The sequence below is a fragment of the Ascidiella aspersa genome, chromosome 3 (assembly GCF_963924565.1).
Source record: "Ascidiella aspersa chromosome 3, kaAscAspe10.2, whole genome shotgun sequence".
In the NCBI taxonomy this organism is placed as follows: Eukaryota; Metazoa; Chordata; class Ascidiacea; order Phlebobranchia; family Ascidiidae; genus Ascidiella; species Ascidiella aspersa.
In genome coordinates this window covers 25707746-25720286 of record NC_139449.1, presented here as the reverse complement: position 1 = coordinate 25720286, position 12541 = coordinate 25707746, and the positions used below count along the sequence as shown (strand labels likewise).

At 38.6% G+C, this 12541-nt stretch overlaps 1 protein-coding gene across 1 annotated transcript; it reads right to left on the bottom strand.

The window, feature by feature from the left end:
* Positions 1–2986: 2986 nt before the first annotated feature.
* LOC146161139 (uncharacterized) lies at positions 2987–10966 on the bottom strand. Its single transcript, XM_083384182.1, has 9 exons — positions 8566–10966; positions 7707–7784; positions 6835–7107; positions 6522–6599; positions 5999–6106; positions 4732–4915; positions 4063–4208; positions 3743–3820; positions 2987–3488 (listed from the first exon to the last, which is right to left on the bottom strand). The coding sequence occupies exons 1-9, from the start codon at positions 9023–9025 to the stop codon at positions 3334–3336; spliced, it is 1560 nt and encodes a 519-aa protein (XP_083240308.1). The 5' UTR covers positions 9026–10966; the 3' UTR covers positions 2987–3333.
* Between the last annotated feature and the right edge of the window lie 1575 nt (positions 10967–12541).

The window sequence follows — 12541 nt, the reverse complement described above, 5'->3', positions numbered from 1 at the left end:
GCTTCGTTCGACAGGGCGGTTTTGCGCTCTGTGTTTTGTAGAAGCGAAATTGATCCGACTTAATTGCTCAGTAGCAAATCAAGTACCAGAAAACTGAACTCGACGGGAAGGAAGTGATTAGTAAAAACGTAGTTGGCGCTTTACACAGTCAACCGTTCATGCCACCAATTAGTTATTTGGTAAATTTTCGGTTCGGATAAAGGCTTGCGCCCGTGTGTGTTGCCAGAGAAAAAAACAAACATTGAAACGGACGGCGTTTGCAATTTTTTCAGTTTGTCAGATGTGATACCACGCCTAAACTTGCATCATACAACAAATATTTAAATGGAACTGAATGGTTTCGCTGCAATTCGTTTATGAATAACCAGCCAAATCATAGCTAAGTATCCTTGCGCTTGTTTATGCTGAATGTGTCATATTTTGACCAGCTCGCAAAAATTGTGTTTCCCCGTTTATGTGAATAAAAAAACGTTTATTCCAAAGTAGCCTAGTCCCACGTATTAACCGCCCATAGGGAAAATAACACTTGTACTGCTAAACAACTGCATTTAACTCTATAAAAATACAATAAAAAGTTCTGATACCCTCCTCCCAACGAAAATACAACATTCACTCATAATAAATATTTATTGGCACGGCTTTGGTAGGATTGTACAGTAAATAGACTAACCCGTAAACTGACAAAACATGAGTAAAAAAAGCATAGGCCTAATTCAGTTGCTCTGTTGTAGAATCAAGGAAGTGTTTGAAAAATGTATTTTCGAGACATGATTACTTCCCTCTGTGCCTGGCGCCAACTAAACGGACCAATTCATATATATTTATTTGAGGACAGGAAAGGTTTATTTTGTATTCATCAGGGGGGCTTTCACATCCTGGTCCCGAAACAGGACATGGTGACATTATTTTTGATCAAATAGAAACCTTTTGTTGCGGTCCGGGGTGTCTAAGGTAAATACGAATCTGTGTGTAGTTACTTTTGATAACCTCTTCACGTAACAAGGTTTATTAACCTAGGTATTATTTTTTATACGTTTCAAATCCTTATTTATAAAAAAACTTACTGTTATTTGCGCACAGCTAAAATTCAATTTTAAATCTTTGGTCATCCTTGACGCAAAAACTTCATGAATTCAGTTAAGATTATTAGGCAAATACACAAAAAGGACGTTGACTTCCATGACTATTTGGCTTATTAATTAGTCTCAAAAGTTTATTTATTATCGCTTTTTTGATTATCCGGCTAAAATTGAACTAAATCACTCGCCCTTCATTCCATAAATTAAGTTTATCATACACTAAATATAGCTAATTTATTGTAAATCTCGTGTACTCTGGACATTGTAATGTATGAAGGAAATAATCAGCCAGCTTTTGATACCTTACCTTCTACAAAACGTGATATGTTGGCTGTCTTATAACACTTTAGTGACCCCTTGCGACTGAAAAATATAATAGAATTAAGTTTGATCACATTGTGTTACAATGATAACATTGTGTTACAATGCTCTTGGACAGGTTTTTATCATGTGGTATCTCTACCGCCCACAAGTGGGTCAAAAAGCATGCTGTCCGGTGTTCACTAACTTAAACATTTAAATATAGTTATACTCAAATTTGTATTTTTCATGATTTTAGTTTAGGAACCTCCCGTGCGACGTTCTGTAACTTAAAAAAAAACAAAAAACACTGTAACGTTTGTCGTTAACATGAGCACGGACCACTAGTTGTTATGTGAGTCCGTGGATAGTGGAAACGACTCAAGAAAAGTGGTCATCACCGCTGGCAATTTACAGGATGATATCGTATTGTTATGCAACTTAAAGAATGATATCGTATCCTATTCAATTGTTACCAGGTCTATAGTCTTTGTTGCTTAACATTTTGGAAACGAATTGCAGAAATCGACGAAAAATGGAAGTTTGAAAATCCAGACGACAAATATTAATTTCTTTGAGCTATACCTTGTACACCATTGGGTCCACTTGTCTTAGGCTTAAGCCCCAGCGACAAAAATGGGGCCTCCAAAAATAATTCTAAACAGAAAATGATACCCTTATATTTTTTCAAGATATTGATTGAAAAATAAAAATACAAAAAATATCACCGCTTGTTTCGTAACCTGAAACAAAATATAAAAGTTAAAGCGGCCCGCCAAGCGATTTAATCCGATCCGCGGCTTTTTTCTCTTAAAATACATAGGCTAAGCGAAACCAAGGGCGAGTTTCTACATGCTTGGTTGTATAGTAAACACTCTTTCCAGGGACGGATCTAGTCATGACCCCACCAAACTTTTTTTTAGCCTGTTTTAAATACTAAAATGAAAATTGTTTTCGCTTTACGCGCCAATTTCTTCTGTCTTTCTCATAAGTTCAACGAGATTTTCAGGCATCGTTACACACAAAAAGCGTTCTCCACACTGTAGCCGTTTCCTAACGAAACTTTACCAAACTTGTAGCCTAATAGTTGTATATTTTTTGCGCTTCGGTCAAATGTATTCCGTCTTTAAAATATAAACGAAATACCGGCCGTTTTCTAAACTATAAACATGCCGATTCACATTTTGTTAACCTAATTTATTTAATGCCATGTTGTGTGTTTTTCTCCCGATTTATACCGTCGCGAAATATTTACGTATTTTAACTTTAATTCTTTGGTTAACGCGCCTATAGTGGCAACTTTTTCTTTCTTTTAAATTCGACTTAAATTGCACATTTGCGCACAACTCCCAACGTAATAACAAGTTCGTTAGCTTATTTGTTTTATAGCGTCGGATATGACGTTATTTATTGTGTGTATTTCAGATCTTATTTTTGACCAGCCCGCCACAACATTTTAAGTTTCTTATACGGCCCGCGGTTAAAAATAATTTCCCACCCCTGATGCTATTAAGTATCTGTCAATTTTTCAAGTTGCCGCAAATGAAGTCTGTCTTTTATTTACTCACAACAATTTATTAAGGATGGCGAGGTACGTATAAAATCGACACCTTAGTTTTCATTTTATTGCATAACTGGATTACGCAGTGGAATGTATTACAGCCTCGCAAAGGAAAAACGCATTTTTCAGTTGTGGACGCCAAAATTACTCAGCAAAGCGAAATATGTGAAGAAACATTTTAAAGGGTAATCCAACTTTAAAAGCCAAATTGGTCGAAAAATTGAAGAAATAAGAAAACAGCTGGAACAGCATCAAAAACAATTAGCACACATATGTATAACACAGGACAAAATGGATGGCTACAATAAATCGATATATAATGCATTTCAAATAATATCTGATTTTATTTCCTATCGTCGTCGTCAGAGCGTTGTTTCCTTCTTGATCTGTTGCCTACTTTCTCAGGTTTCTTACGTTCACGTCGAACTTTCCCCTGAAGTTGCCAGCCGGCGAGTAGTTGGCGACGGCGTAGAGCGTACCCTTTCCGTCGGTCGCCGCACCCACCCCAATCTCCTTGCTGTCCTCCCACACCACTTGGGTGAAGTGACCTGTAAACAGGCAAGGGTGAGAAGGGTTACCAAAAGGAAGCATGCAGCTCGAAATTTCATCGTGTGATATATCCTACAGTAAGATATCGACCATAAAAGTCTGATTGCTGGCTAAGTTAGGTTGCTTGGAGCAATGTGTAAAAATTCTGATCGATATCTTGTATACTTTCGGAAATATAACACGATGAAATTTCGATCTGCATGTTTCCCTTTGATAAAAAAGTCCAGGTTCGCGTGCGGATTAATTTGTTTACCAGTGTTGGAAGAGAATCCCGGCTTGCCAAAGTCGTAATTTTGAATTTCGTCGTACCACATGTCCGCTATTTCATCCCCTGTGAACAAAAGGAATATTTCAATTTAAAATAAAAATGCATTTCTGTAAAGCGAATTCGAATCTAAATAATAATTCCACGCTCAGTAGAGACATGTTGTAGCGTATACTTGTTTTCATGAAATAAAAGTATGCCTTTATAGACAAAACGAACAAATAAAGTATCTTCGCTTTCGCATGTTTAATATAGCAATACTATAAAATAAATTTAAAATACAAATTTGTAAGTTTACTAAGATTCACCTCCGAATACGCGTTTGTCAGACGAATATTTATAAGCCACATTTTCGCCAAGGTCTGCCTCCCCGCTGTGCTTTAGCTTTCCCAGTTTTACCAAATTCTCTGCCCACTTCTGAGCTTTGTCATGCAGTTTGGATGAGCGCTTCAATCTAAACCAGATTAATTATTTACTAATATGCAATGTACGCTGAAGACAGGTCAGGTTTTCAAACAGAGAGCTAGGAAGTCACACCACATCTTGTTTGATACATAAATTACATGGACACTTGCTGTCCAGTTTTGAATTAAAAAAATCATCCCTCTCCATGAGTAACTTCTATATTTTGCAAATGTCACTAAATGCAGCAAACAGGAAAGCCCTTTATTACCTTAAAAGCTGCGGAACGGTTTTCGTAAGCTTTGTCGCAGCATTTTACAAATTTCAAATAGGAAACGTGACAACAAAATACCGAGTCTTACAAAAAGTACAAAAAGCTTTTAATAGAAAAATTTCAACGTTAAGTCAAGTCAGTCTGGTTTAAGTTGTATCCAAAAATAATTTAAACAGAGGTATTTTATGATAACCAAAGTCTCATAATTTACAAGATTTCATATCATTCGGATTCGCAGCAACACAGGGGGCTTCGATCGTAATCTTTCCACGCGCCGAAGGCGGCAGAAATAGAAACCTACTTGGGGACGCCGTGCTTTTTTCGCAGTTCGTTGTGGCGGTCAATGCAGTCGTCCTGGAACTTTCGAATCTCGCTCGAGCTCAGATGGTTTTTGCCGGAAGAATAGGAAGAGCTTCCGCATCCATCCTTGCTTTTGTCCTTGATTTTCATCGCCCCCATGTCGTCATTCAGCTTTCGGGAGTCGCCTGTAAAATATTTTGGAAATTTAACCCATGATAAACTCATTGGACTACGGATCATCAGGCCAATAGTTTTACCTACAGATCTGATCTATATAGGTTGGTCACTTCTTCAAATCTATACGTTGATATTTAACCCGCGGGTATTGGTTGCTAAATGTAAGTGTTTATCTAACTGAGAAACGATCAATTTTGTGCAAAAAGGTATACGTTTTGTTACAAATGATACTGCAGCTGTCGGTTTTTATATTGTATTCCGTTTTGGTTGGTGGCAGTTGATTTGACTAACAGGAAGCAGGAAAATTAGCACTCATATTGAGTTAGACAATGCAAAAGCAGAATCCTGGGAACTAGTTACATAATACCAAGTCAACTTTATGCTTTTCATGTCAAATCAGTCTTAGATAACTTTTAAACGAAAGGGCTAACACAGATTTAAGAGCGTCAAATAAACAGGAGCAGGATAAAATATTATACCTATCGCAATCAGCTCGTCGCCTTTTCTCAACAGTACGGAGTTAGAAAATCGCATTATTTTTGCCTGTCGCAATTTCTGTCTAAACCTGTTTACGTTGGCATTTGCAGTAAGTGAATACGGCCAGGCAACTCGCCAAGTATAAACTGCTGCATCGCGCTTGCTGGAACGTTCTGGAGTCGCGGTTATTTATACATAATTATTGACGTCGTCGCTCGACCGCATAAAGAGCATATGCAGTAGGAAGGAGATGTAGTTTGTCCCAGGGGTAACGACCTCGGAAGTCATGAGCAATTAAGTCGAATTTTAATCGATGATATTAATCTATTTGACCAAGCACAAGCTATCAACAAACAAAAATGTTCAGTTCTAACAATTTATTTCATTTTTCCCCCTTAAATAAGTTGTCGAATTTCTAGAATGAAAAAAGTAGAAGTGAACAGCGCGCGTCTGATTTGCCCGAAAACTTAAAACCAATATTTTGTCCGGCCACTTTTTTGTCCGGCCAGCAAACGTTTCACAAGACATTGTCACCATTTGACAACAAAAAAAAAACATTTGATTTTTTTTCCTTAAAGTAACATGGGATTATATATGTTTGCGTTAGTCTAAACCTGAGTTGATGTACTCCGTGTTGACTTCCTTTTTAGTCGATGTTGACTTCGATCCTCCCTTAGTAGTTGTAGTGATTGTGGTCTTAGTTGTCCGGCGCGCTTTCCGACCTTTGGAAATGTTTATCACATAAGAAATAATAATATCGGAGTAGACATAACCTACGTTTTTTATATTTTAATGACACGCCAGTCAGCTCTTCTTAATAGCTTGCAGAAACGTTCAACTATTGCTGTATTGTTAAGATTATTTAGGAATTTATTGATATAATGTGACTCCCATTTGATTTTGTTAAGTTGTTTCCAACTTACTAGTCAAGTATTTATTTTATAGTATGATTATTTTTTGCCCATTTGTTGTACAAGGTATTGAGTAAAATTAGTAAATACTCAACAGTTTTTATTATTTAATACTTAATGGTAAACTCGGACATTCTATTGAGAATACATGAAATTTTATTTTTTACGAAATACTTTTAAAAGAATTGCTAGCTTTGCTATTTTGCCGTTAGTTTTAAAAGCTTACCCTTTTCGTCGGTGAATTCTTCCACTTCGGTTTGTACCTTGGTCTCTGTTTTAGTCCCAGAATCTCCACCCTTTTTTACTGTGATGCATAAAATGCTAGTGATTTGTTTTTATTTACTGTACTAATATTAAAAATCACCCGGTTTCAAGTGAACTTAAATACATTTCTTTGATGCACGATCAATTTAATAATGGTATAATTATGAAAGTAAAATATCAAATATTTCGTGTCAAAATGACCAAATAACTGCTCTCAGTCAACGACGTTCACTTGCGAAAAGTCGATAATAAGCAAGTCGAACTTAATGTCGCACCTATTTGTCTTCTACTTCCTTCATCATCCGAGGAAGACGACGATGAAGACGACGAAGAGGATGAGGAGGAGTCTCTTCTCTTCGAACTTCTTCCCGACTTCCCGCTCTTCGATGGCTTGCTTCCTCCCTGCAGCACGTTCTTCTCGAAATAACCGGCGTTGGTGATGTTTCCCTGGGGATCGTAATTGGCCACTACATACGTTCCATTGCGCCCTCTTGCGATTCCAATTCCAATGTAAGTCGAGTCTTTCCAAACCACTTGGGTGAAGTGTCCTACAAAAATAATAAATATACCGAATATTTGACTTTTGCAAGTATTCAAACCAGTGTTGTAATGACTTAAGTCAATGACTTGACTTAATTGCACTTAAGTCATTGTTTCTAAATAACTTGACTTGACTTAAGTCATTTGGGCAAAATGACTTGACTTGACTTAAGTCTTTCGGACAAATGACTTGACTTGACTTAAGTCTTTTGAACAAACGACTTGGGTTGAAATAAAGAATTTCTTTAAGTATTTTTTAATAAAATTGAGCTATTGGTCGAAATTTTTGCTAATGGTTTCGGGATAAAGTACCTTCCCGTTGTCACACCAGTTTGCATATTAATAAGGTATATATATATATATATATATATATATATATATGTATATATATGTGTTTGCTGTAAATGCAATACCACATGCCAATGTTATTAACTTTGTTCTTCTTCCAATGTAAATGCCGTTACGTTTATCATTAGTCGTTTGTAATTAGTTTTGAACACGTTGTGCTCTGTCAGTACAGAGAAAGGGTACCATAACCATAACCCCTTAGTTTACAAAGTACGAACCGTTTTGCTCGCAAATTTGAGACAACGTTAAATATTTTTACCTGTTCCAGACAGAAACCCTGGTTTTCGGAAGTCGTATTTTTTAATCTCGTCGTACCACATCGCCGTGATTTCTTCTCCTGTAAAGTATTCCAAACGAGTGCTGTTATACATCCATATATTAGTTAAACCCTGGATTTCCTCGGATCAATTGTATTTTGAGGTTGTGGTTTTCATCGATCATTGCTAATGCAGGCGGCTAGCATAGGTGGATAGGCAAAGAACTTCGGTTTTACAAATGTTTAAATTATGCATCCTGTGCGGTGTAAATACATAACGTCATACGCGGCTAAGTAAAACGAAGTATTCAGCTTACTGTACAATAGCCACTCCCACGCATGACATTTAAAATGACAACACAGTTTGAGTTTCTAAAGCTACTTGGTGATTACGCCCAAGCCAACCTATTCACATTCATTTGACCGGATTCTACCAGCACTTGAGCTGGTTAAAGCTCAAAATATTCGTGCTCTACACAAAACTAGCTAACCGTTATTAATGTTATTACATCATAAACGGGTAAAAAGACACTCTAAATACCCGGATTTTAGCTATCGCTATCCTAATGGATTTTTATGTCAGCGGTAAAAAATAAGATAATTTTCCTGAATGGAATGGGCAGTGACTTGTATGACACCGTGACCTCCCTTTTTTGGCCTTAATTTAAGTATTTTAAACGAACTACAGGGCAATTATTACAGGTAACAGGTTGTTAAATACAGGACCAAACAAATACTGATTTTTTTACATGAGAAAGTATTGCCAATTTTGACAATATTTCGACAATTGAAAGAGATGGCCACCATCCATATTTATTTATTTTAGTTTCTTTGAAAATTACAAAAAAATATGCGTGAATACCTGACGGGTTTTCCTTGCTTGTGAAAGCCACGTTTTCGCCAAGGCCCTTGGCATGAGAGTGTTTGAGACTATCGGCTTTGGCGATTTGGTCGGCCCACTTTTGCGCCTGTCTGGACAGCTCGCTCTTGCGAGTCAGGCAGCCCACGCCGTGCTTGCGCCGGTAGCTGTTGTGCGCTGCGATGCAGTCGGCCTCGAACTTGGCACTCATCCTGGATTGAACCGGGCTGCTGTTTCTGATGGTAGTAGTGTGTCGGGTATCTCTCTTGCTGCGGACGTAGTCCTCCAAGTCGTCGACTTCAAAGTTATCGCGCGACGGTGTCCTGAGGAAGAGCTGTTCCTTGCGCTCTTGAACGGTCGGTATCGTTACCAGGTCGTCCCTGCTGCCCGAAGAATAGGAAGCTTTCCAGCGTTTTCGCGATTTACGCGAGCCTTTTCTGCGCGAAGAAAATAGATTTCCCATCGTGAATGTTTCGCTGCTGTGTTTCGTTGAAACCGCTAACGCTGCCTTCGCAAACTGACCGTTGAACTATATAAATGCAATCTATGTACGCCAGGGCGCCTGTCTGCGCGACACCCCAGGAAACGAACGCTGGTCACGTGACCATTCATGTATTGAAAGTTGCACCGATACGAGAGATGTCATTGCTCTCGATTGCTCGAGGGAGCGAGGCGATAAACAAGCGATGGCCAATGGTTGATTTACGATGATAGCGGTGCCAACTTGACACTAAGCGCTGTCGGCAAACTCGTCAGTCGGACAATGCAACTACTTCGTCTTACACGCCATTGATACGCATGTGGTCCCTGTTTCAGACACTAACGTCGGTGGACGCTTCTCTAGATATTAATTGAACCTCAATGAACTGTACTAAGATGCGCAACATTTCCAACACTTCTTAACCCTTTAAGCTTACAGGTATAGAAACGTTCGATGTGAAATTTTAAATACAAGTTTTATCTTATCGAAACTGGTTGAAACGTTATTCTCACAATTTTAATCGAAAAAGTTGTCGGAATAAATCTTTCTCAACCCAAATCTTAACTATTCGTCCTTATAATACCGGTATCAAAAATTCCTAATCGACCCTAATATTTCTAAATGACTGATGTCTATTGCAAACATATTTTCATAGGGAAAAATGTTTGCATTAAATTTTCTTCTGTTTGGTTTCGAAAATCGCGAGATGCAACTTACACCAAACGCAACTATCATGACGTTCGTTATTTTATCGAGATCTGCTTTCGCCAGACACAACAGCAAGTTGATACGGTCCCAACTCGTTAACGGCTTTAATTTCTCGGCTTTGTCGACGGTATGTGACGGAAAGGTTAAATATTAACCGCAGTTGCCAAATATCGACCACATCCAAAGAGGACAGGCGATTTGACGAAGTGACAAAAAACGGTTCTCGTATGATGAAACACACATGATGGCAAACTAGATGTATTATTATATGATATACGAACAAACGATATTCTGTATTTTCAACCGACGTATTTCCGATAACAAAAGGCTCATAACCAGGCTTTAGGTTGAGGAATGCCCAACCAAACCTTTGTTTGGTTGTACTCATGTTTGCTGACCGGCCTCATACCACACCCTTTGTTAGTGGCGCTGCAGTGAGGTGGGCCATTTAACGGAATATATCACTATTTCTTAGTTAAATCTATGTTACCAGGTCTTTTATTGCACGTAGGCTGGTCGACGCTCAAAATTATCGAAAAGTGCTGATCAGTATATAGCAAACATATACCATGTCTCTGCTATAGCAAGAGGAGGGTATATAAGTTAACTGCGGGGTCAACAAACTCTGTTAACGCAAACGTGGCGTTAGAACAAACGTTTGCGGTGTGTCGAACATGTCCTATGTGACAAGCTTCCTGTTGCCATTTTTGCCTTATCTTTTCACAAACAGAGGCTTAAATATTAACGCGATACCAAAGTTGCACTTCGCCAAGTCGAAGTATAACGCATCCACAATGCGATCGTTGTTGCTTTGGGTTTTCTTATTTTGCATATTACGTACTTATCACTTAAAAACATATATTGGTTCAAGTTAAGCGGTATAGCACTATCAGACTTTACACCGAGTCGAAACCCCCAATTCGCACCCCGTAAGTTTACGGCCAAACTAATCTTAGTGCTTAAATAGGTTAGGCGCCATTAAATGTAATCCATTTAACTAAACATTTTAAAACAATGTTAAGCGCCAAACAGGGTTGTAACCATTAACCGAAATTAGAACAAGGAATTTAACAAATAAGTTCCACTGAACTAGGATTTTCAGTGGTGCTAAAAACATGGGGTATCGACGTATTACCTTAGCGTTACACACTTACACACACTTACACTATATTACACTACCAACTTCTCCAGTTTACCCAGTTTAATACTTTAGGTTTTTTCTTACTGTACCTGCCAATAAAATTTAAACAACCCAGTTATACTTGTACTATCACAGACATGACGCCATATTCGCACAAACTGTAAATCGCTAATATTTTTCGTTAAAAAAAACAAATTACACATCAGCTGCCTCAACACATGCTTTCAAACGTTTGCCTAATGTGCAGTTGCGCCGCTCAATGCTGCAACAAAGAAGCGTCATTTTGCGTGGGTTTTTTAGCGGAACTCGCAAAACGCAGCCATACGTCATAGCGTCAGTTTACGCCGCAATTTCGTTTGAGGTACAATACACGAGGGCGCTCGGAATCCGTTTTGCCGATCGCAAAAAAGTAACAGTCGAGAGAATACGCCCGCGGAGTCGTCTGTTCGTTAAAAGGTTAAAATGAAAAGTTTTACAGTTGTTGAACTGCCAACTCGTATAATTGCTTTTAATCGCATGTTTTTTTCTTAAAACTAACATTTAACAATAGTTTAGAATTTAGATAACGGATCTTCACTGCGACACCGCTTGAACAAAAGAGACTTCAAACACGTTTAAGCATTTTCATTTTTTTATCTGTTTATAGAGTCGTTATAACGGTTATAGTCGCATTAGTCCTTCCGCGCAAACAAATCGTAAAATGCTTTCTGTTTCACTCTAGCCTGCTTGAATAGCTGTATAGCTGATTAATCGATATGAGTCTGGCGGCTTATTCTGATAAAATAAAAGTCCCGTAACTCAGCACACAGCAAAATACTTCATTCAGGGCTTTTGCGATAACGAAAACGCGTTTCCTTGCTCCATTTGAATTCACCAGGCTTTCTCGTAATCCCTGGCCATAACGGAATAAATCCGTTTTGTTGTGACTATTCGGAGCCTTGAGCGCGGACAAAGGCGTTGCCAAACGTTTCGCCCAAGCACCTGGGTTACGCCCAGCGCTGCCACGTTTAACAACACGCGGCGACTTGGCCGGCATAACCTTATTCTACACGACGATTGAAGCATATATTTCAGGTCAATTCGTGCGTGCATATTTTCCCTTTGTTCCTCGCGATACGAAAAGGCCAGCGACTTGGCGAGTCCGGAATACTGACAAAATACTGGGTGGAGTGATGTCCCACTCCCGCCCTCTGTCACTCTCTCTCTCATTCTCTGTCGTGGTCCGAAGAGGGCGATTTGCTCGGCGACGACCTGGGCTAAACCCACGTTGACACACGCGAACCAAGCCCCCTTTTGTTTGCGAGCAAATAAAGCGATTTTTTGCGGGCGCCATATCGGTTACGCCAAACGCCTTTCAGGACATGAATTGGGTTTTTACGGCAAGTGAATAAAACGTCTTGTTTTTATTGCCTTTGAATCAACCATTTAAGATCTGGCCAAGATTTGTTGCACTGCTAACCATAACAAGAACAACATGTATGAAATTTACGTCAGCCAACGTCTTATAGTCGTTAATTCTTTAAGCCGTTCATTTATTTCGAATTAAAAACATTAAAATAATTCATGTAAGTTTCGTTACATTTAAACACGTTCTAGAAATCTAAAACATCATAGGTTACGTTTTAGGCCCAAAAGGTCTTCCTGACTGA